Below are 23,237 nucleotides of genomic sequence, written 5' to 3'. Positions count from 1 at the left end.
AGCCTGGCGTTTGCGGACGACATGGTGATTGTGGCAAAGAGTGAGAGAGAGATGAAAGAAATGATGAGGAACCTGGAAAAGTATGTGAGAAAGAAAAAGCTGGAAGTGAATGTAGAGAAGACAAAAATGATGGTGTTCAGCAAGAGAAAGAGGAAGAATGAGGAGAGCGAGTGGAAGTGGGAAGAAAGCAAGATAGAAAGAGTGAGCGAGTTTAAGTACCTGGGCTACACCTTCAACGAGAGAGCCACAGTCAGGGCGCAAGTGAGAGAGGTAGTGAGGAAGGCGAACAAGATAGTTGGATGTGTGTGGGGAATAGGAGAGAGAATGTGGGGAGGCGAGTTCGGGAGGAGAATGATGATGTTCGAGAGCATGGTGGAGAGCGTGCTGATGTACGGAGCAGAGATATGGGGATGGAAGGAACGGGAGGAGGTGGAGAGGGTGCAAGAGAAATATTTGAGATGGGTGCTAGGAGTGGACAGAGAAACACCAGGGTACATAGTGAGGGAAGAGTGCAAGAGGAGCAAGCTGAGAGTAAAAGCGGGAAAGAGAGCGGCAAAGTTCGAGGACAGAATGGGCGGAAGGGAAGAATGCAGGATACTGACTGAGTGCTATAGAGAAAAGAAAAAGAACGCGGATGAGAAGGAGAGAGAGAAGTACTGTAGGAGGAACGGGTATGCCAGAGAGGAAGTGGAAAGAATGAGAGCGGAAGGAAGATGGATGTGTGCGGAGCTGAGCGAGAGGGACAGAGATACGGACAAGCAGGAGAGAAGGGAGAGAATCAGAGAAGCGAGGTACAACAGGGAGTATGAAAGGTGCGTGACAGAGGATGTTCCGGTGTATCTGGGGAGAGAGAGCACGAAAGAAAGGAAAATGATGGCGAGATTTAGATGTGGGAACGAAGAGAGAGAAAATAAGTACTGGATGGAGGAGGAGGAAAGAATGTGCAGGATGTGCCGTGAGGAGAGAGAGACGATCGAGCACATGTGGAGAGGATGCGGTGAAATGAGAGAAAGGGAGGAAAAGGAACGGGGAGAAATACTGAACGAAGACGGAAGAGAGATAGGATGGATGAAAGAGGTATGGAAGAGGAGGGAAAGGATAGAGAAGGAGAGGGGTGGGGAATAAAAGAAAATGTAGGTTAATTTAAAAAAGAAAAAAGAATGATTTTGGAATTGTAAGTTTATTTAGAACTGTAAAGTATAGGAATCCTTTAAAGCCCGTAGGGTAAAATAAAGTAAAGTAGTAGTATCAGAGGTGCAGTTTGTAGCCCGAGGGTTCTACAAAGCACTGTGGGTAAAAATCATACACTCCCGAGGTGCATATACTATTTTTTCCACAACCCAACGATTTTAATTGAAAAACGATAATAAAACTAACACGTGAGTTATGACTTAGAACACACGCGTGACTCATAGACCACTATACTGGTCTGAAATGAGAACAATTATGACTCACTCTATAAGTGGCAGGTGTTGGACAAAATAATCTTTATGTTTTTGTTATTTTCTGTAACTACAATTTTTATTTTCAGTCCGAAAATGTTTTTAAACAAGCCTGCGAGCGTACATGTTTGGATTGGAGTATCGAAAACAGACAAATATTGTTGATTTTTTGAGTAAATTGCAAATACCCATTGCCATGGGCCATTCAGATATACTAACTTTTGATTACCTGTTCCTGCTAAAAGTAACAATTTTGCTATTTATGTAACAATAATTTTATAAGTATCAACTTCGATTTGATAAAAAATATTTAATTGTTTTGAACGACGTTTTCTTATCAAGAATGTGTTTCGCCGTATCAATTCTAATTCCGAATCAAGATAACTTATCACGTAATCATTAAAAACTTCAAAAGATTAGATGGAATTGTTGTCCCCACATCCTGCATCGCGATTAATTTAATTGTATTTAAAAACAGTGAATGTTATTGAGTGTTAGAAAAGTTATTTAAAATGATCGAATTAGGCTACAACTTCCTCCACTGGTTCAAACGCCACTATTTTCTCTACATCTTTGGACTGTTGGAGTGTTTCAAACCTCTAAATCCCTTTCTTTACGAAATGATGGTTACTACAAAAAACATCACTGAACAGCAATACAACGAAGACATCCGTCCCATCTCAGCTTACACCACAGCAATAACAGCGCTATTAATATTCTTAGTAATAAATTTTTGCATGTTTAATTACATATATGTGATTAGTTTTGTCGGAGGGCTAGTGGTTTCTGTGTTTGTCTGGCAAAGTGACACTCTTCCTCAATTGCAAGTAGCTGAGGTTTGTACAAATGATTTAATTTCAATTAATTTTTTCCACACCATTTTTAGGGTTTTCTAGGTTGTGTTATTGCAACTGAAATTATTTATTATGCGTCGATTTACGTTTGCGAAAATACAAACGGAGACTTTGCAAGCTTGACAGCGTACATTAGGGCGGTACCATTGGGAGCCAGAGTACTTGGAAGTATTCTAGCTCAGATTTTAGTTACAAATAAAACTTTAAGTTTGCACGAACTGGCCTTTCTGTCTGTACCAGGTAGATAACGTCAATTTCTTAATAGTTAATTAGGAAGAATAATTTTGTTATTTGTTAGCAACCGGCCAGGCTATTTGCCTCGTTTTCCATCTTCCTGTAATGGTGGAGTTGGACGAACCTCCGGAACCCTTCCTTCCAAAAATGTCTTGGTTCAAATCCAAGTTCAAAGAAACCTTCTCGAACAAACACGTTTTGAAGTGGTCTCTGTGGAGTGCCTTCACCATGTGCGGCCACGCTCGAGTCTCAGCTATGATGCAGCCCATGTGGAGAGAAGCACAACAGGAAGATGGCGAAATGCTCTACAACGGAGCCGTGGACGGAATTGCAGCGTTCTTGGCTTTTCTTGGTGTACTTCTGTGTGGAATGATGAAGGGAAATTGGAGGTACAGCAACGCTTTGTTACTGGTAACCTCGCTTGTTCAGACTTGTCTTTTGATGGCTCTCGCAAGCGTTGAAAGTGTTTGGGACAGCAACATTTGTTACATAGTTCTCGAGATTGTTTATCATTTTGTTATGACATCTATAAGTGCGATGATTGCTGAAAGTATACACCGAAAGGGAAGTTTTGGGATTGTTTTCAGTTTTATAGGTCTGGTTTCTGCAATTTTTAATGTGATATTTACTTGCGTTCTCAATGAACGAGTTATTAGCCTAACATTTCAAGAACATTTCGTAGTATACGGTGGATATCATTTGGTGATAGCCATGTTAGTTATATCTTGCTGGTTTTCCAAACTCTAAGCAAGTGACTACTCTTCTTGTAAATAAAATGTATATAGTTGGATAAATTAAGAATTTTCCTGATTTAAAGTTGTCTAACTAAACCTTTTGCTTTTGTGCTTAGTTTTTAAAAGTTCATACGTTGATCACTCTGGTATACACATTTTTTTTGCAATCTGTTGCAAGAGTAAAATAAGTACACTAGAATCAACATCTCATGGTTTGAGCAAAGTAAGGATAACTAAACATACTCGTAAAACAACTGTTGCAAGTATTAGATGGGTGGGTAGGCAGGTAGGTACCTAGTAGTACTATAATTTTAAAACCTTTCTACACTGACCGGCAAAAAAAGTGGGACACCAAGAAAAATAATATTATACTAAAATCATTATTACAAAATTAAGTAAAAATGATGTCATTATTTATATTCTGTTCTTAAAAATATACCACCTAACAAAGATGTCATTTGAAAGGCTTCAATTAACACATTAACAACAGAAAAGAAAAATACAATTATAAAAAATAAATAAACAAGGAACATGAACGCCTCTACTTAATTCAATATTTGGTATTCCCGCCTCTTGCCCTTATTACAGCTTCTAGCCTTTGTGGCAATGACTCGATTAAGTGCTGAATTTCTTCTTGAGGCGTATTATCCCATTCTTCTTGCACGACTCTTCGAAGCTCTTGAAGAGACACCAGCTCACCACGCCGCGCTCTAACCTGTTTACCGACAACGTCCCCCATAGATGCTCAATGGGGTTTAAGTCGGGACTACGTGCTGGCCAGTTCATTGTATCAATTCCTACATCATGAAGATAATCGGTTACAATTCGAGCAGTTGTGGGCGAGCATTGTCGTGCATGAAAATGAAACCATCGCCTGCTAACTGGGCAAAACCCACGACATGGTCTTGTAGGACCTCCTCTATATATCTATGGGCTGTTAATGTGCCTCTTTCAATAAAAACCAACTGTGTACGGGCTTCCCAAGAAAAACCTACCCATACCATAATTGATTTTCCATTAAAACTGAGCCTTTCAGAAAAATTGCAAGGTGCATAGCGTTCTCCTGGTCTTCTCCAAACTCTCGCCCGTCCATCTAGAGATCGGACTCATCGCTAAAGAGTACCGACTTCCATTGCTCTAAATTCCAATTTAAGTGTTCCTGTGCAAAAAGTAATCTGGAAACCCGATGACCTCTGAGAAGTTCTGGTCCAGTTGCTGGTCGATAGGCCCCTAAATTTGCTTCGCCAAGTCTTCTTCTTACAGTCCTTTCATTCACGTTGACCTCTCGTACCCTTTCCAGTTGATTTCTTATTTTAACTGCCGTCATATGCCGATTTCTCAAACTAAGCATCGTAATGTATCGATTATCACGAGCGCTTGTACTTCTTCTACGTCCTGATCCAGGTCTTCTGGTGTACCCTCCAGTCTGACGAAAACGAAGTACGGCTCTATGGACACTGGATCGTGCAAAACCAAGAGAATTCGCAGCTTCGCGAATGCTGAAGCCCACGTGGACTAGAGCTATAGCTCTTGCAGAATCTTCTTGCGATAATGGCATTTCAATGTCAAAATGACAACTTGAATAACAAATTTGTGAAAATTCCATGACAACAATGTCAGAAATGCTTTTTTTTAGGACGAAAGAAAATAAACGCCATCTGAGATTTTAATAGATTTAAGAAAAACTCAACAATTGAAAGGTAAAACCCAGTAAATCAAAAAAAAATTGTGGAGAATAGGAAATAAAACAAAAATAAACTTTTGGGATAAAAAAATAACGTACTATTCCGGACACGGAATCTTGGCCAACATTTGTTTGACATTTCTAAAAAAAAATTATGTAAACCAATCATTAGTGTCATTAATAACTGACAGTTATTAAAAATCACTTTGAAGTTTTTCTTGTGATATCAAAAAAGCAGGGAAATGGCATTATCGGGTCAAAAGTTGAGTTATATTCAATAAAGGCCAGTTCACACATATTTGTCAGTTAAATGTCAGTTGTGGCCAAGATTCCATGTCCGGAATATAATTGATTTCATATAAATGTTCATCAAGTGAGCTGTGCATTTGTAAAAGCACCTTTAATTTAGTTACATTACAAAAGTCACATTTATGAAGGTCATGTCCAATAAATCTTTACTTGATAAAAATACAAAGACAAAAACAAATAAGAATTACTTTAATTTAATCAGTAAAAAGACGTAACATTGCTTTTGAAATCAGCAATGTTAAAATGGACAAAAACTGAAAAATTAGTTGATAAAATCAGAGTCAGCGTCGAAAGAGTTAACAGTTTATTTTGAACAACAACAAAGGTAGAGTTACGAGTATAATCGGTACATGTTACCACTTTGATGGTCGAAACGGCAAGAGAGAATCTTGTCTTACATTAGTTACATTTTAAGAGGAAAGTGAAAGCGGCGCTTTCTCCTTGTGCGCACTTAGAAGTTAAAAAGTCCCTAACTCCAATGTTTACAAGTTCAAATTGTGGCGCCAACGTCCACTTCTTAACATTAGTCAAATCGGGTTCGCGCAGAGCAAGCAACTTTGAAAGTCAAAGTCACTAGCTTTAGCTTTACTACCAACATAAAATCAGATTTTCATGGCTTGCTTAGATGCACATTTATATGAAATTGAGTATAGTACATACTTAAATATAAATGATTTTTTTTAATGTCCCACTTTTTTTGCCGGTCAGTGTACTTATGGGTTTATTGGCAATTGATTTTCTTTTTATAGAATCAGTTTTTTGTGAACAACTATTACTTAAAAGTGGTTTCATCGATAATTCAATAATAACTTTACAAATTTTGTCTTTATGTGTAGGTATTACAGATACTTAAAGAGGGAATTACGAATTAAATGTGGATGTGAGTTGTTGTTTGCAAATATTTTATTGGGCCAAATATGGTAACATTTCTGTAGCAATATCTGCCAATTCTTTTAAAAGACTGACAAACTGATAATTTGGATAAGTCAAATCGCCACGATTTTGAAGATTATTAAACGTAAAAGAGGCCCAGGGGTTGAAGAAGATAATATAGGAGAGACACAACAGTCGCAATAAAAATGTTCATTTAATTTTTTTACAATATACCCTGCTATGAAAGCAACAGAAGCTGCATAATATGGTGTTATCACAGTGTTACTGCGTATGCCGCCTGCTTCGCAACGTTAGGCAAACTAGTAGACAGATTTCCACTACCGCCAGTAGAGCCACCTATCAGCGATGTTTGTCTCACTCATGTTATCAAGCTTGCGGCAGTGCACATTCAATTTAGCCACCAACGCCTACTACGATGGTACAATCATTCATTTATAATGACCCTGTATAACTAGTGTTATGATTATCATCGGTGATAGCACGAGTTGAAACCTCTGAAAATTGACCGAGTGCGTAGCACGAGTTCAATTTTCTGTAGGTTTTAACGAGTGGTATCACCGATGATTAATCACAACACGTGTTATATTTGGTGAGAGAATATAATGAACGCTGACAGAAAATAAATTTTTAAAAATGTCAAAAATTTTAAACGATCTGTCAGTCTGACAGTAAATAATTACAGTCTCAGGATATTCAATATAATACTTATTTATTTATTTATTACAATACATATTTTGAACAATAAAAGTACAGTTTTGATACACAACTTGTGGATTACCGCATTCGGTATTGGAAACTGAGACACTATTAGATGTTCCAATCCCTCTCATCTTATTTCAGAATGTCGTGTGGATTGCATGTTTAAATAAGACTTTAAGGATTTTGAGTTATTGTGACTAGTTATCTTCATGACTTGTTGCTCTGGTACATTTGCGTTCGCCAAATGGGTTACAGATGTTGATCTATAAGAATGATTCGTCACTTTCTTGATGGTATCAATCCCCACTTTTTGAGCGGTTTCTTTTGTCCATTTGGAGAGAGAGTATTAACACCTACAGGAAGGTTTTTATACCATGCTGTAGGACTTCCTAATCTCCAATTTTTGTTTGGTGTCAGGAAAAACCTATCGGTCTTTACATTATTTGATTGTTTTCCCATTAGTTTTAGAAACAATCGAACTGGGCACACATCAGGATCTACTGCATTAGGTATTAACCATTTGCTATTACAGCAAGTTTTGTCCCCTTCTTAATTCGTTTTGTTAAATACTGGATTGTATTCAATTCGATTAGTGAAGTTTCCAGAATTGTCAGTTTCTTTCTTGAAGTGATAAATAGATGCAGACGCACCTTCGTTACCACACCATGCCAATTCTTTAGCGACAATTAGTCTAGTCAATAGAGACATAAAAATTGCTCCACCTTGCAAAAGGTACAGAAAAGTTTATACTTGGCAGGTATTTTCTGTTAGGCATATTATTAATATTGCCGAGTTTGCGACCTTGGGGGGTTGCCGCTCGCCCCGCCATACTGGAGAATAGGGGTGGAAAATCACATTTCTGCGATTATTTCATTATCCGTATATGCCATTCACGATGTTTTGGCATAAGGGGAGGCCATGGAAAAAGTGCATTTAAGTTGGCAGTAAAGCTGTCTGTTGAATTAGGTTATGTTTTTCTAAGTTTGAGGTTATAAATTCCAATCAAATTCCGAGTCAGATTCTCCTAATGAAATTTTTAAAGGAAAAACGTTTTCAAATGAAAGATTTCACATTAATTTTGCCCAATCTTCCGAAATAAGTTCTTCACAATATCTACAAAAATATTGGCAAATTTCAGGAGTACATTTCAAAATAGACTGAAGCCATAAATTCACAACTATATCGCGAAGTTATAATAGGTCTTACAAAACCCCTGTGCCATTTCATTTGGGTCGTTGTTTCTTCCTTCACTATCCGTGTTACATTTTTTTCTTGTACTCACCTACGATTCAATTTATACACAAAAAAAAAACTTGACTTCATTGTAACTTACTGAAAATATGTTCTGCAGTCTAATACAAACACCATCAATACGTCTTAAAGTCGCTTAATTATGATTACGGTAAATTCGGCAACATGTTACGTTCATTTTGATAGGTCCGCATGTCAGGCACTTTAGTGACAGCAGAGATGACAGAAATCAAACATGTATCCAACGTTAAAAAATGAAACCATAGCCTCGCCTTATGCCAAAACATCGTGAATGGTATATACAAGATATGTCTATCTAAGTTATTATAGAAAATGTAGAGCGTACAATTCTCTACATTTTTTGTTGTTTATGTTTTTTTGTCAGATCAATAGTTTCGTAGTTACAGCGTGTAGAAATCGAGAATTTCTTTTATTTTTGTACTTTTTATTCTTTTCCACACCACCACAGAGATAGAGCAATAGGGTGCGTTTCTTTTTACTTAGTGTCCCCGGTGGACATAGTCCACAATGCAGTAGAAGTTTACTGTTTTACTCTTTTTGATCTCTTTGTAACGTAGACGGATCCAAATGATCTGGATCGATCGGTATAGATGAGCTGAATTCATCAGAGTTTATGAATTCGGGAATCCCTCTTGAGAATTTTCCTCTTGTTCCTCGGGGTCATCTGACTACGAGAGCTCTAAGGAAAGAATACTGAATGAAACATCTTTTTTTTAAATTATTTTGGGAAAGCTCGTCTTGGCGAGAACGCGTTTCCTCAGTCTTTAAATGTAAAAAAAATCACATACAAAGCATTTTTACTTTAGTGCAAGAAAAGAACTAATGACATTTTTTAATTTATAATTAAATTCCGTTTGTGGTTAGCTTTCGAAAGTTCATATTTTGACTACTCTGGTATACTTATACATATACTGTTGCAAGGGTAAAATAAAAACACCAGAACCAGCATCTCATAGTCAGAGCAACATTTGATGGTAGTGTCTTCGCGGATTTAAAGTTCTAAAGAACAACTAAACTTAAACATTAAAAAAAAAACTGTTGCTTGTACAACAACTGAAGTGATAGCAATAGTCTCATGTTCTGCTGGTTCTCATATGGGAAATAATAGCTGATCAGTGATTACTGATCAAGTGATCACGGATAATGTATTTTGCAAGAAATGTTTTTGTCCCAAGACAACACTGGTTCGTACGTGGCAAGGTTCGAGACTCGTCTACAGACATTCAGGCAGGATATCTTTGCAGATCCACCGTACCCTCCTGATCAGAACTAAGTGATTTCACAGGCTTAAACGTCAGTTTTACTTAGCAGCAATTTTTACATTGAATAACAAGATATGGTTAATTCATAAATATTATTACTGCTTTTATTTATATCTAATTAGAAGTTTTCAAGGTTAAAAAATAAACAAAAAAGGAAATACAATCTGATTATCATTTGCTTGGTGTTTAATCTTTTGTCCAATCATTAAACATCAATGATTGCAAGACATGGAAATATTATGCAATACATATTTATTTATGATTAATAATTTGTAATAAGACATAAAAGACGATAAAACATTGGGATTTAAATCTTTAAATGTAGGCAAATTGTAAAATAGTATACAGGGTGTCTCAAAATTCGCGAGTTCCGAACTCAGAGCGTTGAAGGGGATCACCTCAGTAGTCCAAATATGGAAATAAAAAAAAATCTGGACTCCCCCCACAAAGATACATTGGTCTGAAGGTGCACTCTTTGAACTGCGTTTTCTTCAAATATAGGCTGAAAAGTTCAATGTTTATTGTTATTTATGGTGTAGAAAATAATAATGTAAAACAATTTTTTGAAGAATAGCTTTACTTTGGAGTAAAAAAGTCTTAAATTTTTGTAATTTTTCTTAAAAATGGAAGGGCAACGTATACTAGATACTACTATATACTAGATACTAGAATAGTATTTTGTCACGGTGGATCTGAAGGCTGCTATGTATTGAACAAAATTAAAGTGCTTTATCTTCTTCAGGAAGAGCGATTTTTTTTTCTAAGTATTTTTCGAGTTCCACTGGGTCCTTCCCTACCACGCTCTGAATTCGGAATTCGCGAATTTTGAGACACCCTGTATTAAAACATGAGGTGTATAAAACTTAATATTAACACACGAGTCAAATTTGCAACACGACTGCCGCAAGACACGTTTTATAAAACGAATGTTTTATGGTATTTTTTTTCCAGTTTGCAAATTAAATGCATGTCTTTTACAAATAAAATCAATTTTGGTTATTTAGGGAATTTTGTGACAGTTGGTGACACTTTTATTTCAAAGTTGATATTTAAAGTAAAATTTTAAACTTGAATCTCGACTAAACATTTTTCGCAAATGAAATTACTGACGAATTATCCAGAAAATACCAGAGAATACCACAGTCAATTTGCAGTCAACAATGTGCGTTACCAACTGAAAAAAGTTTCTAGATTTCGGATGTGTTAATAGGTTTTGTTAAAACAGCAAATTAGAAACAACAAATTTGTAGATGTAGCCTGTGCCAAACTGTTAATTATTCGGTTTGTGACTTTTTTAGTTTTTCCATTTCAGATGCTTCTGGTTTCGGATTCCAACTCTGTTCTTCTGAAGTTGCAAAGGCAAGGTAAATTATAGAAGCAGTCAGCTTGAGTCCTATAAAAATCAAAAATATATACCGCCACTGTTCAAAAGAGTGAGGATCTTTCACGATTAATGAAATTAATTCTGCCATTAGAAAGCCAGTTGCACTCAGAGGAACCTGACTAATACCAAAAATAGTACCGGAGTAGGCTGGAGATATGTCTATGCAGTTAGAAAAAAAACCAGGAATACTAAAACCAACGAAAGCTAAACAGATGGTAAAGGCTACAACGGACACTGTATGGTTGTCACCCCAAACCACTACAATTACAAGCATCAGACATTGTCCCCAAAACATTGTTGCACTGCAAAATCTTCTAATCGCAATTTTTGAGACCTTCTGCAGTTTTAGCAGTTTCTCAACTGCAAATGATGCCAGAACTGTAGTCAAATATCTCGCTAAAATACTAACAAGTTGAAACATGTCGATAAATGTTTAACGGGTACTTACCTAGGTGAGGTAAGCTGGATATCCACCCATTTTGTTTAATATTGAAATGAAGCACTTGATCCAAATACGTGGGTAAATGTTGTAAAACAAAAAATGTTCCAAGTAATCCACAAGGGTTACTTACGACAATTGCCCACACTGGTGCAGAAGTAAAAATTTGTCTCCAAGGCGTTTTCTGCTTTCTTACCAAATGACTCTTATTCTGTATTTTATTCTCTAATTTTTCCTTTTCGACTATGCTTATTCTTGGATGTTGTCCTGGACTATCGTAAACTAAATAAAACCAGGCTAGTGCCCACAGTAAGCCCAGAGTTCCAGTCACATAAAATACACTCGGCCATCCGAAATATACTATTAAGTATCCACAAAGAACCACAGTGGCTCCAGCTCCTAAAGCACTAGCAAACATGTGAGACATAAATTTTGATATGTCGTTGGGCGGCGACCACTTTACTGCCATCGGTGGTATGGAGGGCCAATGTACTCCCATGGTTAACCCTAGACAGACTCTTATCAGAAGCACAAGGTAATAATGGATATTAGAAGCAGCGGGAATGAGCAATGTCAGAACACTTGCTGACAGTATTCCAACACCCACAACGATTTTTGATCCAAACCTTTCTGCAAGGCGACCACCTGGGATTTGGGTGATAATGTAGCCCCAAAAGTAGGAACCCAAAATGTAGTTCTTTTCAATTGCAGACCAATCATATCGCGGTCCATAGTTTTCAGAACGGTTAGAGACATTTTTGACTGCCATTTCGACAATTGCAATTGATATGTTAACTCGTAGCATGTGATGGACCATGAAGCTTAATATAACCATGAATGAGAGGACTCCACCGCAGGTCGTAAATTCTAATGACAATAAAATATCTAGAAAATTATATTCTACATTTGGTGCACTACCTGTCATCTTTAACGTGAAAAAGAGAAAGTAATCTTTCAGTGAAGTTATTTCGGTAAATTCTACTGAATTCTTGTCGAATTCCGACAAGAACAACTGCAGTTTTCGCATTAGGTTATGGCAGATTTTTAACTTAGCCAGTACTTAAATGTTATCATCAGCAATAAAATACACCGGGTAATAAAAAAATGTACAATTCAAATTTACAAGGATTTGTGATAACAAGAAGGCTGGGATAGGTGACTTAGGATATTAAGAAGTTTTATGTGATGATAATTTTGACAGGTGTATCCGCTACTTGATAACGTTATGACGTCATAAAATATTTTTTTAAAGGGAATCGTACATTTTTTTACATACAGGTGTCTCAGAACTCGCTCCCCAGAGAAAAGAGCAGAAATCTTCATAAAAAGACAAATAAATAATTCCAAAGAATTTTTTTTCTAGCTTGCACGGTATTCGAGAAAATAGCATTTTAATTCGACCAATCAAAGCGTTTTAAGCCATCCGGGTGTATTTCGTAAATGTTGCTAGGTTGCATATTTTATTACGTTTTCAATAAACTGACCGGCTATGAAACTTTTAAGAAACGGATTATGTGGAAATGTTGATAATTTACGGAAAATGTGGACGGAGTGCTAGAGAGGCAGCAAGGGTTTATGCCCAACGTTTTCCTAACAGGAATAATCCCGGTCACAAAACTATTCTCAGTGTTATCGCACGAACAGTCGAGACAGGTTAAATTTTACCAAACAGCAAGGAGATTGGTGATGCTACCAGGAAAACAGTACGCACCGTTGAGAACGAGGAGGCTATGTCTTTGAAGAAGGTATCGAAAGCATTAGAGAAGTTGCTTGGGAACTGAATATTTCGAAAACTTCTGTATATCGAGTGATGAAGCCTGAACGACGACATCCACACCATTTATACGCGTGTGTAGTATTTGCAGCCAGAAGATTACCCTGCCAGACGAGGATTCTGTACATGCCTTTTAAATCTAGCAGAAAACAATCGTAATTTTACATAAAAGGATGCTACAATGCGCATAACTGGGACATCTGGGTGGAAGAAAATCCACATGCTCTATTTTCAAGAGCATTTCAAGAACGATTTTCTATAAATTTGTGAGCTGCTCTCTTAGGCAATCGTGTGGTATGTCTTCAATAGAAATTAGTTTACATGCTATCGTCATCTAACTTTCCCTCCTTAGGTTTGAATTTCCTGCGCGGTGAACGGGAGACATTTACGCAGAATTTTTGAACGCAGAACTACTTCCCAATTTGCTTCAAGACATTCCACTTTTTTTTCTGGTTTTAACACACTGGCGCACTACCACACTACAGTCGACAAGTTCGAGAAATTTTGCATCAACAGTATCCTCATCGATGGATAGGTCGTGGCGGTCCACGACACTGCCCTGCGTGATCCCCCGAATTAAATCATCTAGGTTTCTTTCTTTGGGGCCATGTTAAAAATATTGCTACAAAAGGGATCGCGTTCAGGAAACTTTTGCTACAATTACTCCTGAAATGGTTACGAATTCTCTAATTGAGTCTTTTGCGACAGGCACGGTTATGCTTGCAAATGAATTGGGGCCACTTTGACCACTTGCTCTGATTGTATTTATTTTTCGTTTCATGAACCCTTTTGGATTATGTTATACCTTTTCTCCTGTTCAGGTGCATTAGAATAAACAAGGTTCTTTTCAAAACCGTCATTTGTTATTTTATTTAAAAAATTAAAATAGATTAATATGATTGATACCGAGTGTGATATCTTGAATGACATCGGCCTTAACCTAACATGTTGATGTTGACACTTTGGCAGGAATGTCATCCTGACAGTGTGATTATATACGCTTAGCAACCCATTCTATTCACATTAACACCTGGAGTTCCCTTTCTGTAATTGGTGGATCTTAAACGTCTCATAACTCTGTTATGCAAGTTATTAATTTGTCTTCGTTTGCATTCTTGAGATCTAAATTGTCGTCGGCATTGGTCAGTTTTCTCTGGGGAGCGAGACCTGTATACCGCAACGTTTAATAATCATCTAGGATTACGACAATATGTTACTTTTTGTAAAAAAATTCAAATTCATAATACTAATTTTGTTTCTTAATACCCTGAAATATTACCAAAAAGGTGGAAGGATTAAAACTTTTAGAATTGTTTAACAAAGTCTGCTGTTATGATAGTATGTTGACTACGGAGACCGTCAATGATAACGGTGTTTTTTCAAATTGTTCTACCAGCTTGAATATCAAAATGAAAATGGCACATTTAAAGGGAAACAGAAAGATATTAAAAATGTTTTGAATTGTCTTCCCAGTTGAATGGCCCCTCGCGAATACTCATGGAAGGATAAACAGGAAAGGTGTCAACAGACTTGTCAGAAACTTTTTTCATGTGTTATCTGTTTGTCAATGATCCATTTCCCATTAAGGGTGGCGTGGTTGCATTTTGTGCTCTGCGGCGGATCACAGATACTCTGGTGCGATGGACCTTGACGGAGTCTCGCCGACTTCGAGAGCTATAAGGAACGAATACGGAATGAAACATCCTTTTTTAAGTTATTTTGGAAAAGCTCGTCTTGGCGACAACGCGTTTCCCCAGTCGTTAAATGCAAAAAGATCACATACAAGGCATTTTTTTATAATTGAATTCTCAAATGATAATAATTTACTTTAGTGCAACAAAAGAACTAGTAATTTTTTTTATTTGTTGTTAAAGTTCTTCAACCACGCTGGTTCGTACATGGCACGGTTCAAGGCACGTCTAAGACATTCAGGCAGGATATCTTTGCAGATCCACCGTACTCTCCTGATCCCGAACTAAGTGATTTCATATACTTAAACGTCAGTTTTACTTAGCAGCAATTTTCCCCTTGAATAACAAGATATCGATTAATTAATAAATACTGTTACTGCTTTTATTGATATTTAATTAGAAGTTGTCAAGGTTAAAAAAATAAACAAAAAAGGAAAAACAGGATTGTCATTTGTTTGGTGTTTAATCTTTTGTCCAATGTAGGTACAATTAAACATGAATGATTGCAAGACATGGGTAGATTTTATTATGATTAACAATTTTAATAAGACCTAATAGACCATAAAACATTGGAATTTAAATCTAAGAATGTGGACAAATTGTAAACAACGAATTTGTAGATATACCCTGTACCAAACGGTTAATTATTCGGTTTGTGAATTTTTTAGTCCTTCCATTTCAGCTGGTTCCGGTTTTGGATTCCAACTCTGTTCTTCTGAAGTTGCAAAAGCAAGGTAAATTATAGAAGCGGTCAGCTTGAATCCTATAAAAGTCAAAAAAATATACCGCCACTGTTCAAAAGAGTGAGGATCGTCCACGATTAATGAAATTAATTCTGCCATTAGAAAGCCAGTTACACTCAGAGGAACTTGACTAATACCAAAAATAGTGCCGGAGTAGGCTGGAGATATGTCTACACAGTTCGAATAAAATCCTGGAATGTTGAAACCAGCGAAAGCTAAACAGATGGTAAATGCTACAACGGACACTGTACGGTTTTCACCCCAAACCACTTGAATTGCAAGCATCAAACATTGCCCCCAAAATGATGCTGCGCTGCAAAATCTTCTGATCGTAATTTTTGAGACCTTCTGCTGTTTTAATAGTTTCTCAACTACATATGATGCCAGAACTGTAGTGAAATATCTCACTAAAATACAAACAAGTTGTAACAATATGTCGATAAATTTTTAACGGGTACCTATCTGAGGTAAGCTGGATAGCCACCCATTTTGTTTAATATTGAAATGAAGCACTTGATCCAAGTACGTGGGTAAATGGTGAAAAACAAAAAATGCTGCAAGTGTTCCACAAGGGTTACTTACAACAATTGCCCAAACTGGTGCAGAAGTAAAAATTTTTGACCAAGGTGTTTTCTGTTTCTTTACCAAATGAATCTTATTCTGTATTTTATTCTCTAATTTTTCCTTTTCGACTATGCTTATTCTTGGATGTTGTCTTGGACTATCGTAAACTAAATAAAACCATGATATTGTCCACAGTATGCCCAGAGTTCCAGTCACATAAAATACACTCGGCCATCCTAAATAAACTATTAAGTATCCGCAAAGAACCACAGTGGCTGCACCTCCTAAAGCACTTGCAAACATGTGGGACATAAATTTTGATATGTCGTTGGGCGGTGCCCACTTTACCGCCATCGGTGGTATGGAGGGCCAATGCACTCCCATGGTTAATCCGATACAAGCTCTTACCAAAAGTACGAGGTAATAATGGGTATTAGAAGCAGCAGGAATAAGCAATGTCAGAACACTTGCTGACAATAGTCCAACACCCACAACGATTTTTGATCCAAACCTTTCTGCAAGACGACCACCGGGGATTTGGGTAATAATGTAGCCCCAAAAGTAGGAACCCAAAATGTAGTTCCTTTCAATTGTAGACCAATTATATCGCGGTCCATAGTTTTCAGAACTGTTAGAGACATTTTTGACTGCCATTTCGACAATTGCAATTGATATGTTAACTCGTAACATGTGATGGACCATGAAGCTTAATACAACCATGAATGACAAGACTCCGCCGCAGGTCATAAATTCTAATGACAATAAAATATCCAGAAAACTATATTCTACATTTCTTACAGTACCTGTCATCTTTGAAGTGGAAAAGAGAAAGAAATCTTCCAGTGAAGTTATTTCGGTAGAGTTTGACAAGAACAACTGTAGTTTTCGCATCAAGTTACGGTAAATTTTTAACTTAGCCAGTGCTTAAATGTTATCATCATCAATAAGTGTTAAAAAAAATTACAATTCAAATTTACAAGGTTTACCGCTTGAAGGATATATTTCAAATTTTACGTGCGCTAGGTATTACCTTCTCTACGTAGAATTTAGTGATTTTTGTCAACCAATCTCTCGCTGGACAAACTCTACCAATTTTGTTTCTTAATATCTTGAAATATCACCAAAACGTTCGAAGGATCGAAGGAATTAGGATTTTTTAACAAAATCTGTTGACTCCAGAGAACTTCAATGATAATGGTGTTTTCTCTAATTGTTCTACTAGTTTGAATGTCAAAATAGAAATGGCACATTTACCTCTAGCTATTTAGAAGTTCTCACCCCGAATTCCCTGTAGTAGGTTGTTACCAAAATTTGTAATTTTAATTTCGAAAAAAGCAAAATGAAACTGGACATTGACGTTATCACCATTAGTTTACTACTGTTAACGTTTGCACAAAATTGCTCCGCTTTTCTACTATTTTAATCATTACAGTTACAATGTATGTAGATATAAGTATGGCTTTTAGTGTAATTTTCTTTTTTGTGGTGACAGTCTTTAAAAATATACATTCCGATACTCGATAATTGGCAAACGCCATTTTAGTCCTTGTTTTCTTTAAAAGCGGCAATCTACATCTCATTAAAATCCGTTATCTCTATTTAGGATGAGATGCTTTGCTGAGGCAGAAATCGTTGTGTAATATTTCCTATAACAGTTATAACTTGCCAATGACCCATTTCCTATTGAGGGTGGCGTGGTTTCATTTTGTGCAATGCGCCGTTCCGCAGCTACTGGAGAAAGATTGACACTAGTGGAGCTTCCCCGACTACGAGATCTCCAAGGAACGAATTATGAATGAAAATTTTTATTAAATTAAATTTGATTAAAAAATTACTACTGTCGGTATAGAACGTAGGTACCTCCAGCTACTCCGAAGTTCTCGTTCCGAGTTCCCCGTAGTGGTCCGCTTTTTGAATTCGTGAAATTTGATTATTATTTTGTTAGGAGCACACCGAAATTACACAATTTGTTGTTGGATTAGGTACAAACCTGAAAATTAGGTATTGTAAATTTCTGGCTTGAAACGCTTTTACGTAAGTGCTAACAGTTGGACCTTTTGTTTGATCTGCTACTTCGAAGAATTGTTCTACATTTGTTTAAATTTCCAAAACCTTCCGAATTAACTTGAAACCTTCATTCTCTCTCTTACATTTTGTTTCTACGAAACTAAATCATTTTACTACTGCTTCTTTGTGTTTTTTACCAATTTTCATCCTTCGAAATCCCAGTTGTGACCATCGCTGCAAAATTTCTGATAAAACTCGTTGATCAAAGAGACTTAAACTTTGTTGTCCCAATTAACATAAAATCGTTTCTTATCGGAATTTAACCAGTCCCGAACAAATATCTGATAGGTAACTGGATTACTTAATTGCTAGCTGTATTAAATGTTAACAGAAGATAAGACAATTTACAAGACTTTGTGCGACCTAAACATAATTAAATTATGCTCAGTTTTCCGATAATCGGAAAAATTGCACATACACCTTTACTAAATCTCAGTCGATTCCAAAATGAAGTGGTTCAAACGCATACATTTGCTTTATTTGTTCGGGTTCTTCTCAAATTTTCGACCAGCCGATCCTTATCTGTACGAGTTCTTCGTTGAACGGAAAAAATTTCCAGTCGAGGAAGTCCAACAAGATATCCTCCCAGTGCTGAGCTACAGTACTGCCATTCATCTAGTGTTTGTATTCTTCTTTTGCGATCTCTGCGGATACAAAGCCTTGATCATCATGTCCGCAGTAGCAACCGTAGTGGCAACAAGTATTAGAATCTTGACGGATTCGATTTTTGTAATGGAAATATCTGAGGTTAGTCTCAAAATTTTCAAACTTGTTTCTAATACCAATTATTAGGTATTTAGAGGAACTGCAGCGGCTGCAGAACTTGCCTACTACATCTACATTTACGGCTATTATGACGTCATGAATTATCAACGCACGACAGCTTACGTCAGAACTGCAGCTTTGGTGGGCAAAATCACATCTTCTGCACTATCACAACTTATCATATTTATGGAGTGGCTGAACTATAATGAACTCCAAATTTTAAATTTATCAGGTACATTATTACCATTTCTTTCTTTGGTGTAAAACGTGTCTTTTTAGCAAACTCACTAGCTGGAGTGTTTGCTGTTTTCTTACCAACAGCCGGAGAAAACGCTTATTATCTGTCCACTTCAACGAACCCCCCAGAAAAATTTTCGAGCAAGCTCAAGCAGAAGATTTTAGCTTTTAAGTCGACTTTCATCGAATCCTTCCACCAGAAACACATAATTCGTTGGTCCATTTGGTGCGCTTGCTCTATCTGCAGCTACGTTCAGGTCTCTACATTCGTACAACCATTGTGGAAAGTGTTGGAGACAGAAAGATACAACGGGGCTGCTGAAGCAAGCCTGGGGCTTGTAGCTCTCCTGGCTGTCTCGTTAGCTGGGTTTAAAAAAATCGACTGGAAACTGAGCACTGTGGTAGTAATGTATAGTTTGTCAGGCTTGCAATACGTTGTCCTCTTGAGCAGTATGGCACTGTGGAACGGTTACTTCGTCATTTTTCATTACGTCGATTACGTTCTCTTTGGCGCAATATATTATTTTGTGATAACGGCGATAAGTCCAGAAATTGCGCAACTTTTGCACAAGAACTGTTTCGGTTTAGTTTTTGGTTTTATCTATTTGCTTGCGGCCATTTTAAATACGATAATGGTTTGCGTCATAAATGACAACGCAGGTTTCAAACTCGAACCGAAACAACAATTTTATGTCTATTTTGTCGTTCACTTATCAATCTACGTTATATTTGTCGTGGCATCCGCAATTAAGAAAAAGGTAGATACGGTAATGACACGACATTAAGAGGAAATTATGTTTTTATAGGTTGCACTACAAGTATACAAAATAATTCCAATGTAAATGATAATCAATAAATAAATATTTCTTTTGTTCTATAATTTGTTTTTAGAATACCTAGTGAAAAATATTTAATAAAATTAAATACATATTGAAGGATCATTAGAACAAGTAGGTACTAATTCTTAGATTTAAATATTGCAAGAATATCTCATTGTTTTTAACAATTTAGCCACTAGTTTTTTAATAAACAGAAGAAATTGTTCGAAAGAATGATCAACTTTTACCATTAGAGAAGTCAGTTCTGGTAGAAACAAATCCTGATACCTAGGCAATACTGCGAATTGTTCCAGAGTAAAAAGGAGAAAGATCAGCACAATGAGCACATGGAACCCCCAAACTAGCTAAAAGAAAGCAACTTGTGAAGACTAGAACAGAAACGAGACGTCTGTAGCCCTAAATAGTTTGAACTACACGGAGTCACATTATAGATAAAGATTACAAATGTGTCGTAAAGAGTGTTCCCCATGAGAGCAAAAACGAACAGCCACATTGTGAAAGGTTATCCCACAGTGTAGTTATGGACCTGGTGCATTCGCTTTACACGAAAAAATTGTCAGACAGGTAGGTAGAAAAAAGTATTATGTAAAGTTCTATACATTTTACAAATTTTATTGTGTAGTCTATTTTTACAGTATAGGCTGAATTTCTTTATTATCCATTTCATCGATTTCCTTCTTATCATCCGATTTTAATATTTCCACATCAGTTCCTCCTCGTTTTGGATTCCAACTTTGCTCGTTACTAGACGCACACGTTAGATAAATTATACAAGCAAACAATTGGAAGCTGGCCAAAATCCAAAAAACTTTGCCCCATTGCTCGAAAGATCGACTGTCCTTCACAATCAGTGAAATAAGTTTTGCTAAAACAATAGTTCCAGAATAAGAAGGAGAGAGATCTACGGAATTGGAAAAATATCCAGGAATTCCCAAACCAGCCAGACATAAACAACTTGTGAAAACTAAAATAGATACGAGGCGATTGTCACCCCAAATAGCTTGACCTGTCAGGAGTGGTGATGTTCCTCCGAACATTAACGTAGTGCAACTTTTCCTGATTGTAATTTTTGAAACTTTCTTCATCTTCAGAAGTCGCTCAGCTACATAAGATGCAACGACGGCCATGATGTATTTTGCTAAAATGCACCAATTGTGAAATGTTTGTAAAAAGAATCAAATCACCTATGTTTGGCAAGGACGAGAGCCATCCATTTTGTTTAATATTAAAATGAAGTATTTGGTCTAGATAAGTGGGTAGATGGTTTAAAACAAAGTAAGTGACGATTGATGCAGAAGTATTACATCCAACATATGCCCACATTGGCGCGGAAGTTAAAATTTGCTTCCATGGTGTTTCATAATTTTTAACCATGTTAAACGTATTTCTTCTTTCCAGATTTTCCCTTTCTTCAACGTTTATCCTCGGATGTTGTGCAGGAGTGTCATAAATTAGATAAAACCATGCTGTTGTCCAGATTAGTCCTATACTACCGGTCGCATAAAAAACAATCGGCCATCCTAGATTATCTATCAAATATCCGCACACTGGTAAAGTCAATGCTGCTCCCAAAGCACTTGCAAACATGTGCGACATGAACATTGATGTGCCTGTAGACGACGACCACTTCGTCGCCATCGGTGGTATTGATGGCCACAGTACTCCTAAAGACATGCCTGTGCAAAATCGAAACACGGCAATTAGATAATAATGCAAATTACATGCCATGGGAACCAGCACGGTTAAAAGACTTGCTATCAATACTCCGGTACCTACGACAATTTTTGTCCCGAATATTTCCGAAAATCGGCCGGCAGGAATTTGTGTTATGATATAGCCCCAAAAGAAAATTCCCAAAATGTCGTTCTTCTGGTTTTCGTTCCAGTCGTACCGTGGTCCGTGTGTCTTGGTACTATTGGAATCATTTTTAGAAAGCATTTCAACAATTGCGATTGAGATGTTAACTCTCAACATGTATTGGATCATGAAGCTGAGTATCACCATAACTGATAAAATCCTACTGCATTTGAGACAGTCTGAAATAGTAAATATTCTATAGTACTCGACATTTCTTGTATTGACAATGTTTACTAAAATGTTCTTTATATTAAAATTGCTTGCTCACATTTAGCAGTCGGAACAGTACTAGATGGTGTAGGTAGTTGTTAAAACATTTTAAATGACCTTTTAAATTATGTTAAATATGCAGTAAGTATTTACATACCTACTTGTAGTATGTAATGAGTAGTGTAAAGATAAGCATGGGTTTTGCTATTTTATTGCAAAATTGTATATTTTATGCACGATTATATTATAATTTGACAATTATGCACATGGATTGTTGGGTAGCTGACGTTTCAATAGCCACAATGCTATCTTCTTCGGAGTGAACAGTTACAAGTTTCTATTTACAAGATTTTAGAAAAAAAAAATACGTCATTCACTAGGAGCTGAATAACTTGATTTTTTTAAATGGAACACTGTATCTTACGGCCTAAAAAATATCAAATTTAATAAGTCTTCAGTCAATAAACAAAAATTTTTTTAACAAAGGATGTTTAAAATTTATTTTTGATTAATCTTCTACGGTAATTTTTGATACTCTGAACAAAATTGATTAATGATTAATTATATTGTGTAATTTGGATCGATTGCATCGGCTTGCTTGATATACACTTAATTTCAAAAAAATTGCGTACAAGTGCTGAGAGCGATTTTTGTAATATTTTCCTAATGTAAATGATGATTCGGGCTTTTGTCACTTTAATGTAACCATGAAAACAAAGCTAACATTACATGGGGAAATATTAGGTGTACGCTATTTTTTTGGAATCAAGTGTACATTAGACATGGTTTTTATTCAGTGTTATCTCCCGACATGGGAGAGCAGTAATAACTGTAGCTGACTGTTGCTGAATTCTGTTATGTTTTTTTTTTCCTGTTTTAGTCAACTTTTATTTGGACAGTAGTCTGTTAGTTGACTTATTCAATAATAATAATAATAATAATAATTTTTTTTTTTTTTTTTTTTTTTTAAATATACCTAAAAGGCTGATATACGTCAAACAGTTTTCTTTTTGTCTCATGCTTACAATTCGAGTTTATTCTAAATTAAATATAACCTAATTACGGACACGTTTACACATTTTTACATACATTTGTGGACAAAATAAAGTGGGACAAGTCTTGATGCAAATTTTCGCTAAATTTTAGTTGATTGCAAACGGCTCTAAATCTGAAGTTTTAAATTTGACTTGTCAAAAAAAAATCAAAAAGGATCATGCTCCGCATTTAGCAATTTAGTCAAATTGGGAATAATTTCTAAAGCTGAGGACGGTTGGTCCATAAGG

General features: G+C 36.4%; 4 protein-coding genes and 1 long non-coding RNA gene across 7 annotated transcripts; 2 read left to right on the top strand and 3 right to left on the bottom strand.

Moving 5' to 3' along the window:
* Positions 1-1,893: 1,893 nt before the first annotated feature.
* LOC138131889 (folate-like transporter 3) lies at positions 1,894-3,340 on the top strand. The gene is made up of 3 exons (XM_069049161.1): positions 1,894-2,278; positions 2,329-2,536; positions 2,595-3,340. The coding sequence occupies exons 1-3, from the start codon at positions 1,955-1,957 to the stop codon at positions 3,275-3,277; spliced, it is 1,215 nt and encodes a 404-aa protein (XP_068905262.1). The 5' UTR covers positions 1,894-1,954; the 3' UTR covers positions 3,278-3,340.
* Positions 3,341-6,843: 3,503 nt separating this feature from the next.
* LOC138131899 (uncharacterized) lies at positions 6,844-12,271 on the bottom strand. Of its 2 annotated transcripts, XR_011159942.1 has the most exons (4): positions 12,126-12,271; positions 11,217-12,074; positions 8,184-11,164; positions 6,844-8,132 (listed from the first exon to the last, which is right to left on the bottom strand). It is a non-coding gene; the product is annotated as an uncharacterized lncRNA (long non-coding RNA). The 2 variants fall into 2 exon arrangements; XR_011159941.1 differs by having other exon boundaries at positions 6,844-11,164; positions 12,126-12,268.
* A 2,859-nt stretch (positions 12,272-15,130) lies between these two features.
* Positions 15,131-17,427, bottom strand: LOC138131881 (vesicular glutamate transporter 2-like). Its single transcript, XM_069049150.1, has 4 exons — positions 16,957-17,427; positions 16,783-16,902; positions 15,874-16,731; positions 15,131-15,822 (listed from the first exon to the last, which is right to left on the bottom strand). Exons 2-4 carry the CDS (start codon positions 16,868-16,870, stop codon positions 15,317-15,319), a joined length of 1,452 nt encoding a protein of 483 aa, XP_068905251.1. The 5' UTR covers positions 16,871-16,902; positions 16,957-17,427; the 3' UTR covers positions 15,131-15,316.
* A 943-nt stretch (positions 17,428-18,370) lies between these two features.
* On the top strand, positions 18,371-19,887 carry LOC138131888 (folate transporter 1-like). Its single transcript, XM_069049159.1, has 3 exons — positions 18,371-18,793; positions 18,839-19,043; positions 19,091-19,887. The coding sequence occupies exons 1-3, from the start codon at positions 18,494-18,496 to the stop codon at positions 19,831-19,833; spliced, it is 1,248 nt and encodes a 415-aa protein (XP_068905260.1). The 5' UTR covers positions 18,371-18,493; the 3' UTR covers positions 19,834-19,887.
* Positions 19,888-20,051: 164 nt separating this feature from the next.
* LOC138131884 (sialin-like) lies at positions 20,052-23,196 on the bottom strand. 2 transcript variants are annotated; one of them, XM_069049154.1, is made up of 3 exons: positions 21,979-23,196; positions 21,072-21,923; positions 20,052-21,025 (listed from the first exon to the last, which is right to left on the bottom strand). In XM_069049154.1, exons 2-3 carry the CDS (start codon positions 21,889-21,891, stop codon positions 20,517-20,519), a joined length of 1,329 nt encoding a protein of 442 aa, XP_068905255.1. In that variant the 5' UTR covers positions 21,892-21,923; positions 21,979-23,196; the 3' UTR covers positions 20,052-20,516. The 2 variants fall into 2 exon arrangements, with proteins under 2 accessions (XP_068905255.1, XP_068905254.1); XM_069049153.1 differs by having other exon boundaries at positions 21,072-23,196.
* Between the last annotated feature and the right edge of the window lie 41 nt (positions 23,197-23,237).

The sequence above is a fragment of the Tenebrio molitor genome, chromosome 5, assembly GCF_963966145.1.
Source record: "Tenebrio molitor chromosome 5, icTenMoli1.1, whole genome shotgun sequence".
Taxonomy (NCBI): Eukaryota; Metazoa; Arthropoda; class Insecta; order Coleoptera; family Tenebrionidae; genus Tenebrio; species Tenebrio molitor.
Note: the sequence above shows the minus strand (reverse complement) of the source record. Positions and strands in the feature narration are given on the sequence as shown.

Excerpts from the sequence above, each read along its gene's own strand:
- LOC138131881 (XM_069049150.1), bottom strand. The coding sequence starts at position 16,870 with ATGCGAAAACTACAGTTGTTCTTGTCAAACTCTACCGAAATAACTTCA. Across the intron at positions 16,732-16,782 it reads TTCCACTTCAAAGATGACAG|AATTTATGACCTGCGGCGGA; the intron begins GTACTGTAAGAA and ends TATTGTCATTAG. Across the intron at positions 15,823-15,873 it reads ATCCAGCTTACCTCAGATAG|TGAGATATTTCACTACAGTT; the intron begins GTACCCGTTAAA and ends TTTGTATTTTAG.
- LOC138131888 (XM_069049159.1), top strand. The coding sequence starts at position 18,494 with ATGAAGTGGTTCAAACGCATACATTTGCTTTATTTGTTCGGGTTCTTC. Across the intron at positions 18,794-18,838 it reads TTGTAATGGAAATATCTGAG|GTATTTAGAGGAACTGCAGC; the intron begins GTTAGTCTCAAA and ends ACCAATTATTAG. Across the intron at positions 19,044-19,090 it reads CCAAATTTTAAATTTATCAG|CAAACTCACTAGCTGGAGTG; the intron begins GTACATTATTAC and ends GTGTCTTTTTAG.
- LOC138131884 (XM_069049153.1), bottom strand. The coding sequence starts at position 21,891 with ATGGTGATACTCAGCTTCATGATCCAATACATGTTGAGAGTTAACATC. Across the intron at positions 21,026-21,071 it reads CTCGTCCTTGCCAAACATAG|CAAAATACATCATGGCCGTC; the intron begins GTGATTTGATTC and ends GGTGCATTTTAG.
- LOC138131889 (XM_069049161.1), top strand. The coding sequence starts at position 1,955 with ATGATCGAATTAGGCTACAACTTCCTCCACTGGTTCAAACGCCACTAT. Across the intron at positions 2,279-2,328 it reads CTCAATTGCAAGTAGCTGAG|GGTTTTCTAGGTTGTGTTAT; the intron begins GTTTGTACAAAT and ends CACCATTTTTAG. Across the intron at positions 2,537-2,594 it reads GGCCTTTCTGTCTGTACCAG|CAACCGGCCAGGCTATTTGC; the intron begins GTAGATAACGTC and ends GTTATTTGTTAG.